Raw genomic sequence first — 24,253 nt, 5'->3', positions numbered from 1 at the left:
CAAGTTGTCAACGAGGACGAAACATGTTATTTTAATGTTATTTTTATGTTCAAATCATATTATTAATAAAGTCATTAAGTACTGTTGTCCCCCCCTCCCCGTGTGTCCGATCCTTGACCGCTGCGTGACCCGCTGCAAGGGTTCGAGTAAAGTTCACGTGACGGTCATCGCAGGCCGCAGGGTTAAAAGGACAAGCAGCAGGCCGGCTCATAATGCTCGTGATGCATTGACCATCTATTGAGGAAATGCGGCTGTAGGGAGGGACAGTTATTGGCGGAGGCCGATCAATAACCCGGGAGGCTGCGTGGACCTTTTGGCCTGTCGCAGCAGGAACAGCGCAGGTGCAGATGAAATAAAGATGGCTGAACGCCGTTTAGCAGCTTCGCTTTCACGCTCTTGACGTCGTTCGTGCCGGTTCAGTGAACGGAGACGATGTTAATGGTTCGGGCAACACAACAGTCTGTGCTGTGAGCAGAACCGTGAGGTCTCTGGTGCAGCCCCTGCTTTATGTGCTGATTTAAAAATGTAATGTTTTGTTAAGTTAATGGAAAAGTGGTTTTATCCTTTAGAAGAAAAAAGAATCGAATATTTGTGATATTGTAAAAGTTTTAGTATCACAATTCAATTTGGACCCACGATAGCTAACAGTGACCATGTGGTAAAGACACTGCGTGCAGATAACCTCCGCCCTTTTATCCAGCTGATGAGACGCATGAGCACAGTTTGCGTAAAAATCCTGTTATTTGTGATAATTCAGCACTACTGTGGCCAATCCTGCAAAGTGTCACAGCTGCGAAACTAAATATGAATGTGTGCATGTGTTCATTACTACTGTTCAGTACATTTACATTGTCAGATAAGACAAATAATGGAGCTGGATCACGTGGTGGCACAGTTCTAGTTCACTTACAATATAAATGTTCAGGATTTTCAGTGAAACGGAAGAAACAGTTGGGTCAATTTTTTTTTTTTACTCTTTCCTTTTTACAAGTCAACGTGAAGCGCAGACTTTCAGCTTTATTTTTTCATAAATTTTGTATTAAATGTTTAGGAATTACAGCCGTTCTTATACAAAGTCCCTCACTTGCTTATGAAGTAACTGAATAAACTCCGTGGTTGCACGAATATCGCAGCTGTCGCCTTGGAGATTCTCTGCCGTTCAGTTTTGTTTACCATGGCAACGCAGCCTCCTGAGCCGAGTGCGGTAAGGCTCTTCGGCTGCGTGCACCTGCTGACAGAAGCTTCATGATGCGAAAAGCATCAGAGGAAATAAGAAACAGAACGTCTGCGAACTACAGAATCCAAACCTAAGAGATCGGCCTCTGCAAAAGCGAACCATCCTGTGCTGCAGGTTGATTTTTAGTAAAAGCATCTATGACAAACTGCTACCACTGCAAGAATGAAACTTGCAGCACGTCGGTTTTTCTCTCCCCGCGTTTCCGCTTAGCATTAGAAGCTCGTGGGTTTTGTGGCCACAAATACGAGATGTGAGAGACGATCTCACAGAAGTGGAGGAAATATTATCGAGCAGCCTATTTATGGTTGTCGGCACACCGAATAGCATAGAAACGGTTCACATGTGCCACGTATTTAACGAGGCCGTCGGCTCTCCTTTCTTTTTTACACCTGAGTCTGTTCTGATTGTGAGGTTGCATCATCATCATCATCAGAGCCCCGCCTGCTGTCTGCACAGTGCGCTGTCTGGACAGTGCGCTGTCTGCACAGTGCGCTGTCTGCACAGTGCGCTGTCTGCACCGACTGTTATTTGTTACTCTGTGCATTTAAATCCCTCCGCGTTACATTTACAAAAACAAAACAAAGGACAAGTTTCACAAAGTAGCGTAATGAGTTCCAATTTATTCCACAACTGATCAGACACACATTCACATTTTCGTCGTTACAAGCAGGCCTGCTTCACTCTCCTGCTGCTGTTCTTTCAACCCAGACTTCTTTAAGACTAAACAGCTGTTAGGTTCAGGCAGATCCAGGTTTCTGTCAGAGGTGTTGTGAGCCCTCACTGAACCGTTTGCTCAGTCTCACAATGCAAGTGCATTCTTTTAACCTTTTTAGGCAACGGATTAAACTAAAAAGGCCATTTGGTGTTCCATCAGCCCATCCTCACTCACCCCGACCCCCCTGAACCACCGTCATTTCCTCCCTTTGTTTTTCATCCTTAAAACAAAACACACAAACCCCAAAATTTAACATAAATGAACCACAAGGCTCAGTTTGGCTCTGCTGGGAGTGCGCCACACACGCCTGCTATATACTAATCTTACAAGATATACAAGATGACCTGTTTTGGAGTGCAAGAGCTGCTTTCAAATTTGTGTCACATCGCAGACGAGGCCGATGGTAGGCGATCTCAAAATGTCGCTGTGGCGACAGGCCGCTAGCAGCTGATAAGATTTGCTATAAACTGACAATACAGTCCTATAACTTATGTACAATTTACTTCATCTCCATGTGAGTGCAAAATAAACGTATTCCTGACGCGACCGAATGGCTGGGAAAAAGAAACGAGGAGGTAAAACATATTTACAGTATTACAAAAAAAAAAAGGTCACAAATCAAAATACCTGACAGACACCAAAATGCAACAGATATGGCTTCATGACATACTGAGAACGATAGCTTAAATTCAACAGCAGAACATTTTTGACATTTAGAAAACAAAAAACAACAAAAAGGAGCGAAATCAAAGACGAGAGAAACACCAAGCACATGTGAACGTGTGATTGTGGGATTTCACTCCATCCGATGCTCATTTGGTAAACAGAAACTTTGGTAAAGTGAAAATAAATACACACAAATTATTCATAAAAACCCCCAAAACATCCTGTTGTTATCAAGTATTCCGGTTCGCGTCGCAGCTCCTTACGTAAAGCTGCTGCTACTTCATCGATCACACGTCACTGGTCCTTCCAGAAATACAAATAAATAAGCTCAATTTAACCTCATTTGGCTTCTGTTCTGTACAACAATCATAAATGTAAACTGAGACAGACTGAGCGTGACTTAAGGCAGTAAAACAAAAAATAAAAAAAAAATGTAAATACAGGAGGAACCCAGCAGTGGACTGAATGATGCAAATGGTCCCAGCAGGTCTATTTGGGTGGCAGCGGGTTGTCGGGGGTTGCTGGAGACGCCACGTCCTTGTAACAGTTATCGATCTGCTCCTTGTACATCTTCATCACCACCGGCCGCTTCAGCTTCATGGTGGGGCCTGCGGGAAGAGCAAAGAGGATTCGTGCTGTTTAACTCCTGCGAGGTGTAGAGTGACTGCAGCCTGAGCCGTACCAGCGCATCACCACATACATCCTCCCGGCCTGCTGCAACTTATGTTTCTCTGTAACGCACTTATTTGAGCTACCGTACTCAATATCACGTGTTTTAGCTCCAAAAAGGCAGGAAATACCCAAATGTGAGTAACTGTGACTACAAATGGATGTGAAAACATCATCATCGTGCATCTTATTAAATGTCGTTTCAAAGCCGTTGTCTAATAAAATAAACCGCGCATTCGCTCACCCAGCTCTCCTCCGCCGACAGAGAAGTCTCGATCCAGGACGACCCACTTCTGAATGCGCTGAGCGTTGGAGGTGGACTTCTCGTTGACTCTTTTGATGCCCTCCTGGATGGCAGCGTTGACCGCAGGGTCTCGTCCGCCTGAGATCTCGGAGACGCGCGTGGCCTTGCTGCCCAGCTGCCTGCACAACTCCACAGCTTCTGGTGTCAGCTCGTCCTGTGGATCGCCCGTGTCTGGGTTCACTTGGCACTGGAGGGTGAGGAAAAAAATCAGTAACCAAAACAGCACGATTCTGAAAATCCCAACTGTGTAGCTTCTCAAAGCGACCACCAGGTGTCAGTGCTCCTTTCCTCACTATCTGTTAAAGCAGATGCACTGATGCAGTGAGCTTCTGACACCCCCCTCACTCCTCCCCTGTTCTCACTGTCTGAATCTTTACCTTGATGGTGAGCAGCATGGACAGAAACTTCCTCTTGTCTCCGACCAGCATGGCGTTGCTAATCAGCGGCACGGCCTCCTTCACCGCATCCTCTATGGGGACGGGAGGGATGTTCTCGCCGCCGGCTGTGATGATCAGCTCTGTGAGCGAAGAGAAGAACAAACCTGAAGCAATCGGCCTGTAACAGGATATAAGACTGAAAGCAGAACTGATGCTCTTCATTTAAATAGATAAATAGAAATCTGGTACAGTTCCAGCAGAGTGCGATTTAGCTCAGGCAGTACCTTTAATCCGCCCGGTGATGAAGAGGAACCCGTTCTCGTCTTGCTTGCCCAGGTCACCCGAGTGCAGCCAGCCCTCCGCGTCCAGCGCCTCCTCTGTCTTGTCGGGCATATTGAGGTAACCCATAAAGACGTGGCGTCCCCAGAAGCAGATCTCGCCGTTTCCCTCCTCGTCTTTGTTGTGCAGCTTTGTTTTGCACCCTGGGAGCTCGATACCGCAGCTGCAAGAGAGCAGTCGTGTAACTCACCAGCGAGTATCAGTCGTTCCCTGCAAGCCGTCAAACCAATGCAAAGAGAAAAATGTACCTGGTGAGCTTGAAGGCATCGTGGCGGGAGATGGTGTGAGGGCCGCTGCTCTCGCTCATGCCGTACAGTTCGCAAAGAGGAATGTTGAGGCTGAGGAAGAACTCCAGGGTGTCTTTGGTGATGGGGGCGGCGCCTGTGTAGCACTTGGTGCAGCGGTCCAGGCCCAGGGCCTTACGCACCTTTTTGAACACAAGCTTTTTGGCTACGTGATAGCTGACCGGAGCGCTGCCTGGTGCCGAATTCCTGGGGAGAAAGAGTGAAAGAGAACGCAGCGTGAGGTGGAAGGCTATCCCAGCTGATGGAAATAAATAAATAGTTGTTTCAACAACAATCCTGCATCTGCGGTGATGTTCCACAAGAACATTTCAGCAAACTGAAACAGGAACCTCCCACCTCTGAGGAAACGACTCAGCCCCTTCTTAAAAAAAACAAAAACATATACTTACTGGTTGAGCTTGCTCAGATTGGTCCGCAGACCCACGTCTTTGGCCCAGGCAGCCACTTTCCTTCGCACGGTGGAAGACTTTGCTCCAACAGCTTTCATCTTCTCCTGCATCTTCTCCCAGACACGTGGGACGCCCATGAAGGCCGTCGGACGCGCCTCCTTCAAAGTGTCTACCAGCGAACCCTGTAAAAAACAGGAAAATACAAATAAAAATCACACATTTTCACAAATTACACAAAAAGAGGAAGTGTGAAAGAAACAGAAGCCGTTTGTGTAACAGACGGACTACAGAGCCACGTGAGGAACCAGAGGGGGGCGCTATGCTACTTTTCTGTTACAGGCTAAAATTGCTGTAGTGCAAATGTGAGGGTGATCAACGGGGGAGGGGGGGTTACTTAATTTTACATCATTTAAATTACTGATGGGTATTTGTAATCAGACACTTGGTTCTTGTTCTATAGCAGCCACAAAGAACCATGACCGTACAGCAGGCCTGTTATATTGACCGTACTGTGCAGGTGAACCTATTAAACGGGCTGATGAGCGTTTATTTCGGGCGCCGGCGTGTTTGTGTTGTCCGTTTGTGGTGTGTGTCTCACCTTCAGGGCGTCGGGCTGAGCGAAGTAAGTCACCCCTCCGATCTTCATGGCGATCCAGATGTCGACCATCTGGGCCGCGATGTGGCTCAGAGGCAGGTAGCTGACCACCACCTCCTGAGCCTGGGAGGCCGCGGTGAGACTCACATGCTTGGCGGTGGAGTAAGCGGTCCAGGTTAGCTGAGAGAGTAAAGATGAGGTGCTGTGATTGTTGTGGGCGCACAAGTGTTTCACATCTTTACTGTAACAGTAGATCAATACTAATCAACTGATTAGAGGCACATTGCCTCACAAAGCTCCTGAGGATGTGAGGATGGGTGGAGCTTACGTTGTCGTGGCTGAGCATGACTCCTTTGGGCTGGCCCGTGGTCCCTGAGGTGTAAATGAGCGAGCAGCACTGGTTGGGCTTCTGGCTGGCGATGATGGCATCGAGGGGAGCGTCGGGCTCGTCGCGTCCAAGCTCCAAGAACTCGGCCCACTGTGGCACGCAAAGAAAAATAAAAACACTTCGATCGTGCCTCTTGTGCTCAGCAGCTTCTTTTTATGCACGGGAGTGTGCGCTTACCGTGTACAGGTTTGGTCTCTTCTCTTTTAGTTCGTCTTTGTACTGGACGATGGCTTTCAAGTGTGGCAGCTGGTCTTCGATCTGTGGACGGATGTGAAGACGATCAGTAAATCCACTCGTGGGATTCCTTCAGTATAAGTTACTACTTTTACAGCTTGGTTTAATAAACGCACATATTATTATTATTATGTTTTTTTGTTCAGCTGTGCCTGAAATCTGTTCAGCGTGTTGCTCCACATCCACGTGTAACTCACTCTCATCTTACCTGAAGGATCTTCTGCAGCTGTTTGTGGTTCTCCACCACGATGATATTGGCCTTGGAGTTTTCTGCTACATACTGGCACGCCTCAGGAGAGTTGGTGGTGTAGATGCCCACAGCAAACCCACTGTGAGACAGACACGTCACACAGTCAGCTATAGAGCCATTTACTTCTCTATATTGTTCCAATCGAATCAATATCCAGTCATGTTGATTAAGAGGCCTTCCATTTGCAGATATGCATTTGATAAGTCAATATAGATATTGTTCATTTACTTCCAGTCGCCATGGAAACAAAAGCTTGCAGGTGAATCAGAAGCGCCGAGTTGCATTCAAGTCATACGACGGATGAATTGAGCGCTCTTGGTGGAAATGTATCAGAAATGCATCAGCACATGAATCAGGTTTGTGTTGCATCTGTGCAGCTGCTGACCAAAGGTATAAGTCAGCCAATCAAGTGAGAGCTTTCACCAAGGTACATTTAAGACTTTTAAGACAATTTGTTATCACACAGAATGCAATTAAACATTCATTCAGTAGTCTCGCAGTTATTTGCTGAAAGTGTGACTTGACTGACATCTACAGGACGCCTGTCGCTGTAAATAAAACTGACCTGACCTGAATCAGCGGCAGACTGAAGTTATTTTCGTGGCACTTTTCATACGTAAAAAACGAAACTATGTTCATCAAAATGAAGCGCAGGGCTGCTCCCAACAGTGGGTGGAGAACATGCAACATGCAAATGAAAAGCAAATCACTTTAACCCTGCATTTCAACAAAGCAGCAACATGTTAAATGTTTGCTCTGACTGAGCTGCAGATGCCCGAAAATTCAGATCACCTGACGACATCCCGATGTTACCACAGGAGAACCAGTCCTCCCCGTCTGTCTTTTTCTTAACAATCTGATGAAAATGGGTCAACAGAACCCACCTGACCTATGACAGCACTGTTTTACTAGAATACCTAGCTCCCGCTCTAAAAGACAGTGAGATATGATGCAGGATGCGATTCAAATGTTTTGCTTCGGTGTGGAAATCTGAGCCTTAAACTGAAGTTTCCAAACATGACCTGATTGCATTCATCACGACCGGTTTGTTGACATTCCAGCTGACCTTTTTGTTGTGATCATTACGCAGGGAGCGGCGTTTAAGCATGCACAGTATCGGTATCAGAGTGCGTGGAAAGAATGAGCTTCTCTATAAACAGATTTAAGACTTTTAAGAATCAAAGCAAACATGAAAATGTCACCAGAATCGGCGTGAAAAGACCCGGTTCAGCATAACAGATGTTTGGTGATGTCAGCAGCTGAGCCGGGGTACATCTGGCCTCAGCCAATCAGTGCCTTTAGACTCTTACTTTGGCTCAAGGGTCTCAGTTTCTTGGAATTTCTTGCACTCTTTTTAGCGTGTTGGATAACAAGCATGGGTTCATTCATAGTGAATACTTATGCAGCAAAGCTGAGAAGCTTGTGATTGCTGTTATGTGATCAGTGCACAGACACAGAGTACAAACACAACACAGATGGATAAATAAGCCTTAAAAAGCACATTAGCATTATCAGGAAAATGCACTGATTGGATCTAGAGCAGGGCGGTATGACCAAAAATAGTTATCGCGATATAGATTTCAAAATTTGCGATAACGATATAACTGACGATATAATTGACACTAGACAAAATACTTTACAACTCCACAACTTTATTAGTGAAAAAAAACATCTATGTATTTTCACTTAAACAAGCAGCTGTTTTTTATGTGCATTAAAATAAATATAAAAATTTAACAGTGCAAATTCCTCGCTGACAGTTTAACCAAAAGGCATTTCCAGTGGAAACTGGCCGACATATCCTCAGCATAACCATGTATAATATCCACAAAACTTAAAAAGAGGTTATACACACACAATAAGGTAACATTATGTTGAAGCACAGTACGTATCACTCCGCCAGGCTCCTCCCTCGTCATCATAAATAATGCTGTTCCAGGTTCAACATTGCAAGTGACCAATCACCTTCTCCTGACGTCATCCGCGACCTCGAAAAAAGCAAACGCCTTCAAAAAATCTACTTCACTTGCGAGAAGAGAAACCGCCTCTGTAAGGGCGATATGTATAATGCTTACCGTTTATTAAAGAAAAGTATCCTGAAATGCAAAGAATTCAAGTTCCCGGATGGGCGGACAGAAGCGGTTTCTCTTCTCGCAAGTGAAGTAGATTTTTTGAAGGCGGTATTTTTCAAAGACACAAAGACATTGGTCACTTGCAATGTTGACCCTGGAACAACATTTATTATGACGATGTGGGAGCAACGCCGACACGAGGATATCAGATCATCCCTGCGGACGACAGCTGTAATGCTCCGACAATCCATCAAGCGGTGCGGCTTCGTAGCTCAGCAAAGTCGTACTGAAACATTTAACAGATTTTCGAGCGCCGTGCACATAAAATCGTTTCGAGGTCAGTAAACACAACCAGAGTTCATACATAAGGCACACGGGATTATAAGGGGCTCTGTTGACATTCAGACAAATCAAAGGATTGATTTTAAGTGCGCCGTATTTTCCAAACAACACGGTAATAACGACGGCCCGCTAGCATGCGCTACCAAAAATAGTGCTTTGTTGTGTATCTGACGGACGAAAGCTAAACCAGTTCCACACCAGTGAAGCTGCAGCATTTTTACAAACCAGTTCTGGCTCATCTGTTTCATTCAACGATCCACTTTCGCTCTTCTCATTCTGCATCGCCTTTTTCACCATGTGCGTATGAAAACAAAGGCACTGCGCATGCGCGTTTTACCCATATTTTATCGTGATATTTCATTTTCTTGTCGTTGCCCCACATTACACCGGTATTACCGTGAACGGGATGATATGGCCCAGCCCTAATTGGATCCACAGCGGATCAGTTCAGAAGAGGAATCGAATCATCGCATGTATGAGCACAAGCTCTTGTAAAGTGAATCGAAGTTGAGTGCAGCACCCCAGTGAACACGCATAGTTTCAACCATCCATCAAAAAGACGGTATTGCTCTGGCACATAGGACACACCAGCAAACGCGCTGCCACACGTAAACATCAGCATGTAATAAGATATCCACAGATACAGAGAGCAGGAGGATTAGGGTCATGTAAAGGAAATATTCAGGGCTGACGATGAAACTCACCCCGCCAAAATGGCTCCGATGTCTGCGACGAACCACTCAACGGAGTTGAAGCCCAAGATCCCAACGCCGTGGTAACGCTCCAGTCCGAGCTGTAAAAGCCAGAGCGCACTTAGAGTCACAGCAGATCTGGCACAAGTCTCACTTCCATCGTTGCGATTGTTGTTACAAATCCCTTGTTTAATATTTACCTTTTGTTATTACTTCGGGGTATTTTGTATTTGACAGGATAAAGCTCAGAAGGGTCTGCTTGTTACAAACTAGAGTGCAGACAAATACATGCACCAGATTTAGCCTGATGTTCTTTTCACGAAACACAGAGACAGTTTGAGCCGTCAGGTCTTCCAGCTGATGCAGGTGGGACCTGAGGTTAGCTGTGCATTACATTCAGCTGCAGCCAGCATTCATCAAGTCGTTCATTCATTGTTGAAAGATAATAATCAGGTGTAGCTGACTGTGTTAGGGAAGCACAAAACAAAAACTATCTGAGCTTTATTTATCGTGAGCGAGGGCGAAGTTCAGGTCTAAGAGTTGGATTCGAGGTTGGTTTGTGTGTGTGAGACGCAGAGAGAAACGTCCGAGTTTGTGTGTGTGTCAGTAGAAATGAGTCAGCCTGCTGTCTAACTTTGCAGAGTTTCACGTGAAACAATGACACGCTCTGTCCTGCTGAGACCTCGCCGTCTGGCCTGACATTTCAACCCTTTGGTGCGGCGACACGTGCTGTCTAGACAGACTCGGCACGAAGACGAACGGACGTTAAAACGGCTCGAAGAACTCGAGGACTGTTGTTGGAAACAGAAATGTGTTGATGCTGAGGAAGCCCAGCTGCTCGGGGTGAGGGGGCAAAGAAAGGTTTTGGCACCACACTGTGTGTCAGAGCTGAAAGCAGTAATTCTTCTTCTTCTTATTGATTTATCTGCTTTTTATCCGTTTTTTATGAGCCATCACTAAGATTTCGTCCAGGAAATGTTGGGATAATCAGATCCAGAGAGTGTCTGCAGTTATTCTCTCACGTGTAGCGCACAGCTGTGCCCGCCAGCTCTTCGCTACTGCTGGTTATATTATGTTGCTGCCTGTGTGAGGCAGCGCACGGGTCAGGAAGGCCATAGCCATCTTTATCTTTCTTCTTCTGGCTGAACAGGAAGTGCATTTGGCGTTTAAAAGTCAGCCAAATCAAATCTGCGGAGCCGCCTGCTGTGGTGACAACAGCAGCCAAAATTCTCTTTCACTGTCTGACAGACGAGCCACCGTTTCTGAGCATTTGGTATTCTTGCTCAAAAACTGAACTCAGCTTAATTTTATGTCCTTAAAGTAACGAATCAACCGTAGATGGAAACTTTTGCAGCGTTACCCAAAGAATAAAAGAAAAACTACCTTCAGGAAGCTCTTGGCAGCGATGCGGCAGGTCTGGTAGTAATCTTTGTATTTCAGGCTTTTCTGCTGGTCGCCCTCCTTCCAGCACAGAGCCGTATATTCGCCGTAGCGCTCCACGGTCGAGACGAACATCTGGTTGACCGTCAAAGCGGGTTCAGCGGCCAGACCGGACTCCTCCATCCTCAGCTTCACCTCTCCATCGCGCTGCGTCGTCCACAGACGGGGTTCTGCTGCCGGCACCGACAGGGAGTCTGGGCGCTGGGCGCTCACTGGAAGATGTGCAAATAACAGTCAGAGAATCGATCGAAGGCGGGCCTCGGCAATAGATCTGTACGCATCTGCCGTCCTTGAAAACTGCGACAAACACCCTTTATTTAAGGTGTTAATGGCGATACCATCCAGCTGCAGGCCTACGATAAATCTGCAAAGTCACACGGGTTCAAAACTAGTGTCAGCCAATGGTAACAGAGCTGGCATGAGTCACAGTGACAGCCAAGAGTTAGCAATCGCTTCAGGTTGGCTAGAAATGACAGTCTTTAAAAACAAAAAGTGGTATCATTTTAAAAGCTTTATAAATAATAAAATATAAATACAACTTCCAGCACGCCATGCGAGTGTACCGATGGACTTCCTGGTTAAAATTATGATCAGATAATCTTTAAATAAAACCGTCTGTTTGCCAACAATCTCCGATTATCACTTATCGTAGGGGGCCGAGGACTTGCACCAAAACTCTGACAACAAAACCAATCGATTTGTAATCGTTTCTGCAGGGAAGCCCCGCCTCCATGTTCTGCTCTCACACTCAGAGACAAACTGCCAGCAGGATGTTTGAATATGCAGCAGAACAGCGTCACACGGAGGGTTTATGACTATTTACGATTCATTTAGAGCAGGGCTGTAAATACTCTATTATGAAAAAGCCACCAGCAGTTATTATTACATGTTAAGAGTTCCTCTTTAAGAATCATTATAAACGAATGATAACGAATGTCAATTAACTTTGGGTCACAGTGCAAAGTTCCCCTTTCGTGGTTATAAACAGATCGCGGAGCAACGCGTGTGCCGGGGTTTTTCCTCACTCACTGAGGCGGGAAAGAATGTCACCGTTTAAAGGCAGGAAAAGGGAAGTGGAGCTCGCTCTGCCGAAGAACGCAGAGTTCATTCACGTCTGTTTGCTCTGCTTCCTCAGGAAGGAGAAAAAAAAGATAACATCAGCATTTACAGCGAGCACAGAGATGGGATAAAACCCGAGGTCACGACCTATCTGTACGGATGCTTGAGCCTAAAAATGAAACTGATGTCGTCTAATTGTACGTCTGCATGCTGCTTATCGCAATTCTTCCAGCGCCGCCCTGGTGAACGCCGGATGCTCGGGAGCGCCCGAGAAAGTGTAAACACGCTCCCTCTGCACTCACCTGCTGGTGTGTTTGAGCTCTGCTCCGCGGGGACCTCTGTAGTCTTGGTGCTGCTGGTGGCTGCGTCATGGGCGCCGGTCTCCTCTTCCCTTTCCCCTGCGGACTCTTCCTCTGAAGACTCACTAAAGAAAAAGGAAGGAGAAAAAAAACACACAGTTACGTGTGGGTCAGCAGGTGGAAGAGGGTGGGAATCCTGAGAGCAAAGATCATGCCCTCATCCCAACTGTTGTTGGTGTAAACACCGTCACTACCTCTCTGTAGGCAGTTCAAACAAAGAGGGGCTTATTTTAGGGGCGTGTAACTTGTGTTGACGTACTTTGCTGTGTCCACGATGCCGTCATCGAGGGAGGCCGCGCTGTCCACTGTAACACAGGGCGACTCCAGGAAACCGACTTCTCTGGGAGGCTCCGTCACCCCTGACATGCTGGTGGACTCGCACAAAGTTACTGAAACAGAGGATGGTCAGGGTGTCACAACAAGGAAACAGTTACACACATGACTGAGAGGCTCCAAGAGAAAGACCCCTCCCCCCAGCTGGATCCCAGGAGTGGAGCATTTGGGGGATTTGTGCTGTAATAACTAAATAATTTAAGTAGTTTGCTATTTAGATCTTAGACTATAAAGAATCATAACTGACAAAGAAATAAGATCCAAAGGAGCAAATACTGAAACATCTGGCTTTCCTTGTCTAATTAGCGCACAGCTCAGCTGACACCAACGTGTGACAGCCAGCAGTGGGCGGTACTCACAGAAGTCGTGCGTCCTGTAGGGCACTAGGTCATGTAACCCTAACCCTAACCCTTGCAGTTGTAGTGTTCTTGCAAAGTGTCACGAACCTGCCCGACTTCTGTCTCGTGATCAGATAAAATGCAGCTGCTTAGAAATCTCACCGAGATCATTGCGACCATAAAAAAGCCGATCTCTGCTCAGGACGTGCAGAGAGCGACCTGTGACGCACTCAATCGCACAGCGAGAAGAAACGGCTCGATTGGATCCGACTTCATGAGCTGTTAAAAGCCTGGATGATAACGCAACATATGGAGCCTGGCTAGCAAACACACGTTACAGATAACGCCGTCTTTCTACTAATAATTGACTGTGACTGCTGCGCTTGGTCAACAAAACACCTCAATAAAGAATATTTACACTGCTCCACCCTCCTGGTGTCGAGTGGAAGAGAAACGGGAAAAACAAAGGAAACTGGTGATGATTGTGAAATAATTTTGAAAGATACAACAGAAAGAAAGTGGAAACCCCAACTGGGACATTAGAGCGTGTCCCAACTGGGACATTAGAGCGTGTCCCACCTGGGGACATGTTCCCTCTTCTCTCAATGATCTTGTGATTTACATGCCAAGCCGACCGTACCACCCCCTTCCCCTTTTCCTGCCTTTCCCACCATTTCGTTCATCACAGGAACCACGTCAGACCTCTCTATCATTCAAACCACTGCTGTTGCCGAGCTGGACACCCCCTCCTCTCCCTTTCCTCTTTGGTAAATCACAGGACTGATCTGTTTATGTAAGAGGGCTGAAAACACATACCAGCAGCTTCATCTATCTGCTCTAGCAGCAGCACATCATTTCTCACCTTTTGGGGCCCATGGGGGGGGGGGGGGGGGGAACAGAAACAAACAAGCTCCAGAGAGCCAAAAATAATTTTTGTGACACATTTGAAACATATTCCCAACCTAAACTTTCCATAGTGGAATAAAACACAGGTCAGCTGGATTATTTCATGTATGAATTGCATCTAAACTGGAAGAATTCATCACATTTGGCCAAAAACATGTCCCTGAGGAGCAACATGGGCTTGATTTGGATTTGATCAGGATGTTTAAAGGTCTCTCTGTGGACGCATCGCCTCCGGTGCAGCTGCAGATTCCTCTGTTGCAGTTGTGGGTGGCTGAAGGTGAAGGCAAGCAGGCAGGCCTGGGACTGACAGGGGGCAGATATTTAAAATCACCTCCCCTCCTCTTATTTCAGTCACTGCTGCGTTCTTGTGACGTGATGGGGAGGATTCTGAGCGTGACGCTGATCTCGAGGTTCAATCGCTCATCAACCCTACCAGTCTGCAAACGGACATGTGAAGGCTGAATATAGCCTTTAGAAACCCAGTGAGCTTTCATCACATTAAAAACCCCTGAGACGCGTGCCTGTCACACAGGCCTGGTATGAATCCCCCCCTGCTGTTCATCTGGCAGCAAAAACACCTTGAAAACATCCATCGGTGGTCAACAAGGTTATTGATCCATGAGCAGGCTAAGAATACATTTCCCCGGCTGCTGTGATAAACTTTCAGTTTTTCCAATCAATAATTTTTCTTCTGTGGTTTTCTGATAATCACCCATGAGAAATATGTGGATTTCCCATTTAATTATCTCTCAATCACCAAAATCACAAACCCATATCCTTTAGAAACAAGCCGGAAACCTCTGATTCTCTTACCTGATATAGATTAACCCGTCAATCAATGACTGATTGAGCCATGGCTTTACTTCCTTTACAACAATGTTTCTAATACTCAGTGTGTGTGATGGAGACCTGTACATGTTTAGCAGGTTTGGCCTCTGTCACCACAGCAGCAACATGGATGGCTTTCACCTTGTTTTCAGGATGTGAAAAACTCCCATCTAAAACAGATTCAGTACCCAACACTATCAGAGCAGCTGTGGCCCAGGAAGTAGAGCAGGCGGTCTACCAATCAGAACAACAGTGGATGGATTCCCCAGCTACTCCTGTCTACATGTTGAAGTATTTTGGGTAAGATATCAAAGAAAATGCTTGCATTATTTTTTTATTTGTTTGCAGTAAAAAGGGCGTTAACTGAGTAGAAAAGGTCTGGACTTGTTCTTTCAGCTCTACAGAGCTCCCGAGCACATTTTTTAATCACTCAGCTAATAAAACGACTGTGCCACAGTTTAGCTTTCCATAGCCCGAGGTGACGTATTCAAATGCACCTGTTTGAGAAGTCACAACCAAAGACCCAACCAATCAATGATCAGAGTAGCTGCACCATCATTTTCTGCTGACTCTCTGATGCTCCTCTTGATGAAGCACAGCCATTCTGCATGCTTTTGTTTTCATGAAGTTTCCTTGTCATAAGACAGCACAGCCAGTGCCAAGGATGAATCATCTGACGGATTCAGCACAGTTGTGCAAAATGCTGCATCCACTCAGGGGGGGGGGGGGGTTGCTGCTGTTCCCTTTCTGAATGAAACAGCTGTTGCTATGCAGTACAATTTCCCCCCCCCCCCCCCCCCCCCCCTATTCCTTGAACAAAAAAGTGTCTGCCCCAAAACCAAATGAGGGACTCTCCCCGAAACAATACCACCATGCTTGCAAACTTCACTTGGGTTAATCCCCTTTTAAACTGTACAGACCAAAAGTCCCCCCCCCCCCCTCTAAATTTTAATTTTTCTTCACTCGAGCTCCATTTCTGTTTGTCCAGAGTAACAGCCACCTCACTTCACCTAAAGCCACAGTGCTGCTGCTCTGAACGAAAGTCAGATACAGTGATTTCCCAAAAATCAGTGAATGTTCTCCTCCTGCTTCCATCCAGCTGCTTCCACGCAGCGCGCACTGGGCGTCATCCTCAGAAACCCCACGGTACACTGGGCACATTTTTTCCAACTTAATCTATTTGCATGCTAAGCAGACTTTTGTTAATGGCTATTTTAAACGTGAACCAAATTACAGGGAGAAATACAGATGGATCTGCTGGGTGGGTTACACCCTTTTAGGAAGAGACCAGGTCTGAGCAGGTTGTCTAGACACACCCAAGCCGTAAATTTAAGACCTTTTTTTCTGTAACACATTTATTATCATGTATTATCCTATTAACGTCTAAAGCAAGCTTCACTGAACCCAGACATAAAAAACTCAAATTATAAACCAGGAAATTGTAGATCTGAAGGCGAAACATCATAATTCAGAGTCCAATCTAAGGCCTGTAAATGCAACACGCACACACGCAGGTGGTTTTATTAACGGAAAAATCGTGACCAACCGGTCTCTGGCCAAACCTGATGTGTCGCCGTGAAACCCAGCTTAAAACAAAACCAGAAAAGCTCCACACAGGGCTCAAATACTCACACTGCATTGCTGGAAGCTGATTCTTATTCCGGTTTGGTTGTCTGTTTCTTCGTGACTAGATTTTTCTTTAATCTTCCGCTTTTTCTTCGTGTTTTCCGTTAACGCCGTGGCTTCAGTTTGCCGTTAAACACGCACCAACCGGCCACTGTCTACTCAAGCAGCAGATCATTCATTTTCAAACACACAACCGGCTCCGTGGGTCCCACCCACCCTGAAAAAAAAGAAATCCACCCAGGGTGGGGCCTGTCGGTTTCCTCCGGTCGCACCGCCCCCCTCACAGCACCGCCATTCTGATTGGTTCAAACTGCTCACACCACAGGACCTGGTTTCCATACAAGGCTACGCAGGGCACATGGACACAGAGGGGGCGGAAGTTGCAGTGAGCGCACGAGCTCATCTGCCCCTCCCTCCTCCACCCTCGAGCGTACACGTCGCAGATATGCCGGCTCGAGGGGGGCGGGGGGTTACTATCGGACAAACTGCAGAGCCCTGACAGCTAGCGCGGCTGAGCCTGTGCTTGGCTTTAGCTTCATAACTTTCCACTGACAGAAACGCGCACTTCAAATGCACCACATCCTGCAACCTACATTATTATAACTACTGCACATGCTCCTTTTCGTCTTCATTAAAGTTTACCAACGACGCCAATTTATGACATGTAAATATAACATAACAAATGTCCACCTACAAAAGAAGAAGCTGAAAATCAGGTTTTTTTCTTTTTGTTTGACAAATTGACAACTGCTACATTTTACTTTCATACTTTTCTATTTGTATTCCACTGCAATTCAACTGGATTTTTAAAAAATCCTCACTCCGGCTCCAGTTCACTGCTCTACTTAGTTTAGAAATGAGGACTTTGCAGTAAAAAGGTGACCTGGTAAACTACAGAGCTCCGACCTTAAGCTTGACAGACCAGTCCTGTATTAATGGTTTTATGAGTCACAACCTAATTGCATTAAAAACAAAGGGATGGGAGGGATGCAGATAAACGCTGTTGACACACACTGAACTTGTGTAAAATATGTAAACAAAGCTGTAATGGGGAACGAGTCCACGACCTCTCGTGAACTGCATGTTTCCCCCGAGGTTAATGAGGGTGTGGAGTCACAGCTGAATTTACAGTACACATCCATCCGTAGCTCAGTGTGAATGTCAGTGAGCTGCTATTAATCCGGTTCACACACAAAAATATGCCGGACGTGTTGTTTCATGACTATTCACTCATGTCCATTGGTGTCACTGATGAATGAAAGAATTTCCTTAAGGCAAATTTCCACTGAAGTCCCGCCTGCATCATTCGAGAGGTGAGGCAGTTCAAGGAGAGGAAGAGGAAAGTACAGAAATGTCCTCCACGGACTAATTACACGAAAACACACACACAGGATTAAACCTTCACTTGGGCATTTAACCTCACAAGAAATTAATGCCACCTATTTTCAATATTTAATGATATTTTTTATTCAAAAATTTAAATTTTTTTGCAAATTATAAAATGCGCCTGGATATGCATGGCGTATGTTAACACATGATTATCTTCATGAGCCTTACTTCTCTCTTTTTTAAAGATGAATCTTAAAATGACTCTGAAGATGCGCCCTCATTATTGGTCTATGGAAAGATCAGTATCAGCCAATCGCCGGGAGAGACGAGCACCACACCACAGCATCAGATGACACGCAGGGACCGGCTCATCCAGTACAACCATGCGCACATGCTCTAGAGCTGCAGAATGCATTAGTGCTTACGCAACCCACGCCGAGGGTACGGCCGGTCAGAGGCATCATCTCTTCCTTTCTCTCTCATCCTACTCTCAGACAGCAGCACAGCGCACCGACTCTCAGTTTCTGTCAGAAGTTTTTGTTACGTGCAATAGATTTCCCTTTGATGTCTGTAACGTGCTGTAAATGTCAAAGCATTTTAATATGAAATTAGTTGAATTCTTACTTTACACAGTACTATTTGGTTCAATATATTTAAATGTGCCACCTTTAATAGGCTACATATTTCCACTAGTTTTCTTTGTAAACTGTTAATGTTTAAGGGTACGGTAGTAAAAAGCAGAATATGTTTTTTGGACTAGTGTAATATGAAGGATAAATTGCCCATTTTTAATACTAATATACTGATTGAATGGATGTCTACCTCAATATTATACTTGAATATAAGTGTATTTTGAAAATAATTTTACATTTAAGTAAGAAGGCAGTGCCCTCGAGAAAATCATTTTCTTGTGCAACACCCATTTGTGGTGAGTATTGTCTGTTTTTATGCTTATAATACAACTTTGTGATATAAAGATTTAATTCCAGAAAAGTTGGGATGCTGGGAAATGTGAATAAAAACAGAATGAAATAACACAAATTTCCAAATTTCATAGATCCATATTTTATTCACAATAGAACAGAAACTATTTTCCTATTTCATGGAGAAAAAATAGCTCAGTTTGAGTTTGAAGGCTGCAACAATTAAAAAAAAAAAAAAGTTGGGACTGGGGCAACAAAAGCCTGGAAAAGCAAGTGTTACTAAGAAGAAACATCTGCCATCTTAAGCTCATTAATGCAGCTTAAGACTGTCATTTAAAGAAGAAGCCACATGTGAACATGATTCAGAAATCCTATCTGCTGCCAACTTATCTGGACCAAAGCTCATTTAAAATGAACAGAAAAACTGCTCTGTGGTGAGACTTCATCCTTCTGACTAAAGAGGAGAGGAACTCCTCTTGTTGTCAGCGCTCAGTTCAAAAGCCAGTGTCTCTGCTGGGGGTGTATAGTAGAAGAATTTACAGGTGCATCGTAATGCAAACCTCTCTGAAACCCTACAACATAATTTATATTGTAACCTGATGTGCGCAAAGATAGCAAAGTAGCAGTGGGCTGTCACACATCATGTGACAGCCCACTGCTACTCTGATTGGCCTGTTCAGTATACTGTTGATTTCTCGTCTCCACTTCCAGCTGCTTTTTGCCCCAGTTGTGAGTTTATCAGTCAGACAATAACAATTATTGAATAATGAGCATAGCATCAATATAAGGATTCACAAATGTCCCTGAATTCTTGGAGGAACACTGATAAAACTATATGAATGTAGCTTGAAGAATCAATTTGTGTCCCTTGATCAATAAATGATCAACAGCAAAGATTTAGAAGAAAAGAAAATTGCAGAATTTGATTTGTTTCGGTCATGGCTGCCACTACATATAAAACGGTTGCAGCTCCAGAAATATTTGAGGTGTAAACAACATCTTTATTTTTTGCCCTTAGATCAGCCCTTCATCTGCCAATCAGTACTGTGGAACACCAGGACACGACCATGAGGTAATTACCATATAACACACACAACCATTAATGCTGGTGTCAGTGTCAGCCACATAAGTAAGTGTCTCCACAAGCTTTACAGATTCACAACAAAAGTCTCGATCAGCCGTTAGTGACTCTGGAATCTGCAGCTCGCATATCAGGAAGTTCAGCTTCAGTACTACAGGTTTTATATGTTACCATACATCCTGACAATGTCTTTCTCAGGGAAGGCGTTGCATATTTCAGCAAGACAATGCTAAACCACATTCTGCATCTATTACAACAGCACGTCACATTTTACACAGTGCTGCGATTTCTTTGGCAGTGCGGTTGTACATTCATGCATATTTTTTAACATATTTAGGTATCTTACGTATGTACACATTTACATTATTACATTTGGATTATACCATTATAGATTAACTTATAGCGTTCCTCCCTGTATGTATTTACCCAGCTTATGCCTGTAGCTGAATGTTTATCGTTGTTTAGCGTGAGATCATTGCGGTCTGTGGAGGCATTGCCAAAAATCCAAAAAATCTCCACAATGTGCGTAAGAAAGCAGAACTGGAATTTCTTGTATGTGCCACTGTACATCAGTCAAACTGATGTGCTGGTAACAGGAAAAACATACAAGGAAACAACAAGGTAACTGGTGATGGATAGACAGCTCAATCAGAGCATCTCAAAAGAACAGGTCTTGTGGTTTGCAGAGGTGAGAGCCCATCAAAAACCAGTGAAGGACAACCCCCAGCAAACTCATGGGAGACAGTGATTAAGGTGGGGAGTGCTGATCCTGCAGAAGAGCTACAGAGTGACTAAAAAGCTCAATGGTGGCCATGATAGAAGGGTATAAGAGTATACAGTTGTTGTGTATGAGGCTATGACCAGACGCCATGCCCATTCTGGGCCCCGTCCACACCTGGATGGGTCTGCAGAGGGCTGACCCACTTAGGTGGATCCTAGGGCAATGAAAGAAGGTTGAAGTTTCAGGTATTTTGACACCAGCTGGTGAGCATGTCAGAGGTGTATCCTTACACACAGTGGATCCATCTGTCTTTACAATTCCATAGCAAAGATTGTGGTTGTTCACCACACCGCTGCTTCCATTTAGATACATGTTTTTGTCCTTTTCATTGGGGTTCAATATGCCTCTGGCTGAATGACTCATATTTTCTTTGACATCATGCAGACAGCTGGATGTGTTATTTACACGGAAAGAGAGGGGAATCCTATTCAAGCAGTGGGATCCGCTAGAACAGGGGTAGGCAACTCTAGGCCTCGAGTGCTGGTGTCCTGGAGGTTTTAGATGTGTCCATGATCCATCACAGCTGATTTAAAGGGCTAAATGACTCCTCAGCATTTCTTGAAGTTCTCCAGAGGCCTGGTAATGAACTAATCATTTGATTCAGGTGTGTTAACCCAGGGTGCGATCTAAAACCTGCAGGACACCGGCACTCGAGGCCTGGAGTTGCCTCCCCCCTCATCTAGAAAAACTACTTAGATCTGCAGACCCCAGACCGAGGGCCTAAAGGAGCTCCTGGTGTCTGTTTTTGTCATATAATCACTTAGTTCATTTTTACAGGAGTCTTTTTTACTACGTGCACAGAAAAGGCTTGTGGAACATGCAGTGGGCGATATTAAAATAGTAAGACCTGAAGCTGGTGTTTAAATATAACCTTTCAGTTGACTAGAAAAAAGCTGGAGCCAGGAGGGTTAACTGGACTGGTTAAATATAAGCCTTGTTTTCATTAGGAATCTGTAGGAAGAGGACCAAACTTTTCCTGTGCAGCTGGAAGTGGAGCAACTGCAAATAACAAAATAAAAAAAGGAAAGAAAAAATGTCTAGAAAAACAAGAACACTTAAAAGTTTTTTGTTCCAGTGTTTAATTTAAAAAGTTTAATTAAAATAAATTCATTTAAATATCAATCATTCCTTCCATTTTCAAGTCATAGCATAATTTTAGCTCATAAAATAATAATAATAAATAAAACTATACTTTAATACTCAGACATCCAGTCCACTTCTGTCCCACTGAATCAGGTCCAACTCCACCAAAGGCCTCATGGTGACATCAGAGTGTTTTGTACATGACTGATGCTGAGTGAAGATTAATTCAAATACTAACATTTAAACTCTACACAGTTTCTCAGTAACACATTTGTGCTCTGTTCTTCAATATGTGCTAAAATGTCTGCCCGCGCCGTATCACAATATAGACATATGCTGCCATCATGTGCCGCAAATGGCAAAGTGCATGGAAGTGACTGTGACTGCACTGCTGCAAGGAGAAAAAAATGACATTTTTATTTTCAGTATACAGATATTTTATACATCACTGGACACTTTATTAGGGACACCTTACTAGCACTGAGTGGATGCCTTTTTTTCCTTAATTCTCCATGGGATACATTCAACAAGGTCCTGGAAACATTTCTCATAGTTTTTGGCCCCAAATCTCATGTTTGACATGATAGCATCACACAGCTGCTGCAGACATGTTGGCTGCACATCCATGATGTGAATCTCCCGCTCTAACACATTTCAAAGACCCTCTATTGGATTGAGATCTGGTGACTGTGGAGATCATCTGAACACAGTGAACTCAGTTTCCTCTTCAAGACACCAGTTTCAGATTACATTAAATGTTACCCTGCTGGAAGCCGCCATCGGAAGATGTGTACACTGTGGTCAGAAAGGTTGTGACATTTAAATCATGCTCAGCTGGGGTCCAAGGTGTGCCAAGAACATATCCCCCACTCTATTACCACTGATATAAGCCAGTATGGATCCATGGTTTCATGTTGTTTATTCTGACACTACCATCCAGAAGTTGTTGTTGAACTTCAGCAGGTTTGTACTGATTGTTTGTACATACCTAAATTAATTGAGTTGCTAACATATCATTGTCTGATTACAGGTGTACCTAATAAAGGGTCTGTAAATTCATGTGTATAACAGAATAAAATGTGTACAAGTGCAGAAACAAATGCAAAGATCTGTTTATGTGCAGCAGAAATAAATAAAAGTAGAAAAAGGGTGACTAACCAATTTTTTAAATGTAACAATTTGCAACTTAGTGCTAAAATATAGAGTTGTTTGAAACGGTAAGGTGCAATATCAGAAAGTTCAGTTCTGATTTTGATTTGTGCTTATAGGGAACAGCCTATTTAAACGGGTTTATAAGGCCATGATTATGGTATTTGTCGTACACAGTGTATAGCTCCTTCAAATCACAAACACAGTCTATTTCAGGGGTCGGCAACCTTTCTGATGATGAGTGCATCTAAAGTTTCCTCAGAGGTCAGTGTGCCATATGATTGCATTAGCAATAAATGTAATAAGGCTGTATATCAACAGTTACACACTACATAGAACCACTTTATAGAATCATATTTGTTTGCAGATGTTGGCAGCTGTCAGCAAATAGTTATCAGCTATTTTGAAACAAAAAAAGACTTTTTATCCATAACAGCAAATGAACTGAACAACAGAAAATGCCAATGCTATTTATGGCCTCCTCACAACAATGATAAGAAAAATAAACTGGGCCAACATGGCATGTTTGTTAATACAGAGACACACATGTTACTGTGATCTCTGGTCTCCCACTCAGAGACACAGGTCTCCGAGTGTCCAGCATTCAGAGGCTGCCTCAGGACTCATGTGAGAGAAAACCTGCTCACACAGACATGTAGAGCCAAATACTGTCAATAAGGCCTCTGCAATGTTCTGAAGACAGGTAAACTTGTCAGGTAGTGACGTCCAGCAGGTGAACATGCAGCTCCATGAACACGCACAGCTGTGGAGTCCAGCTGCGCTCGTAGTTCTGCAAACTTTGACCCCACAGAGTCGAGCTGTTCAGTTCAATCAGCTGCGTTTCGATGTTGCATTAACTGGCATTAACTCAGCCAGTTAATGTGAGACAACCAGCTGCTTATTAAAGCTTTCTGGTTTGATCAGAAAAGAAAACATTGGTCCAAACGCCTGAAAGTCCTGAAAACGCATTGTGAATTCTGCCTCGAGTCTACGGATGTATCCGTGTGTTTCAGCGGTGCTGATGCTGCGCTGAGCCGACAGATGCTGAAGCATTTGAAGTGTTGGAATGTGGGAATTTCAACATCGCTTGAAAAAACTGCCAGCTAGCAACGTCCCTCTCACCGGTAGGCGAAGTGATTTTTAGCCAATTACAAGTTGAGTCTGGTAGTTGGGGTTGTTAGCTAAGATGCCGTCATTAAGAAGCGGCACAACTAATGTGTGTATGTGAGCTAATCTGCGATGTGCACCGCTGGCCCGGCCATTTATTTTTTAATGCACCTTCTCAGATTAACTCACTGTGTGTCGTGCCCAGGGCTGGACTGGGACAAAACATCTGCCCGGGCATTTTGACTAGAGACCGGCCCCCCAGGTATTAAAGCCATAAAGCCTTTGAATGAAAACAGACGCTGTTGTGACAGTGATGTACAGTCTTGTTGGTATATGT

General features: G+C 44.6%; 1 protein-coding gene across 1 annotated transcript; it reads right to left on the bottom strand.

Annotated features, from left to right (window-relative positions):
* Nucleotides 1-1,832: 1,832 nt before the first annotated feature.
* acsbg2 (acyl-CoA synthetase bubblegum family member 2) lies at nt 1,833-16,850 on the bottom strand. The gene is made up of 15 exons (XM_026146380.1): nt 16,470-16,850; nt 12,692-12,821; nt 12,376-12,497; nt 10,958-11,226; nt 9,587-9,675; nt 6,427-6,547; nt 6,162-6,242; nt 5,925-6,074; nt 5,600-5,776; nt 5,002-5,183; nt 4,556-4,798; nt 4,253-4,470; nt 3,969-4,108; nt 3,532-3,778; nt 1,833-3,226 (listed from the first exon to the last, which is right to left on the bottom strand). The coding sequence occupies exons 1-15, from the start codon at nt 16,474-16,476 to the stop codon at nt 3,108-3,110; spliced, it is 2,295 nt and encodes a 764-aa protein (XP_026002165.1). The 5' UTR covers nt 16,477-16,850; the 3' UTR covers nt 1,833-3,107.
* Nucleotides 16,851-24,253: the final 7,403 nt, after the last annotated feature.

Source organism: Astatotilapia calliptera, chromosome 17, assembly GCF_900246225.1.
Source record: "Astatotilapia calliptera chromosome 17, fAstCal1.2, whole genome shotgun sequence".
Lineage (NCBI taxonomy): Eukaryota > Metazoa > Chordata > Actinopteri > Cichliformes > Cichlidae > Astatotilapia > Astatotilapia calliptera.
Note: the sequence above shows the minus strand (reverse complement) of the source record. Positions and strands in the feature narration are given on the sequence as shown.

Coding starts and splice junctions, on each gene's coding strand:
- acsbg2 (XM_026146380.1), bottom strand. Junction 12,498..12,691: donor GGCATCGTGGACACAGCAAA/GTACGTCAACAC, acceptor CTTTTTCTTTAG/TGAGTCTTCAGAGGAAGAGT. Junction 3,227..3,531: donor TGTCGGCGGAGGAGAGCTGG/GTGAGCGAATGC, acceptor CTCTTCCCGCAG/GCCCCACCATGAAGCTGAAG.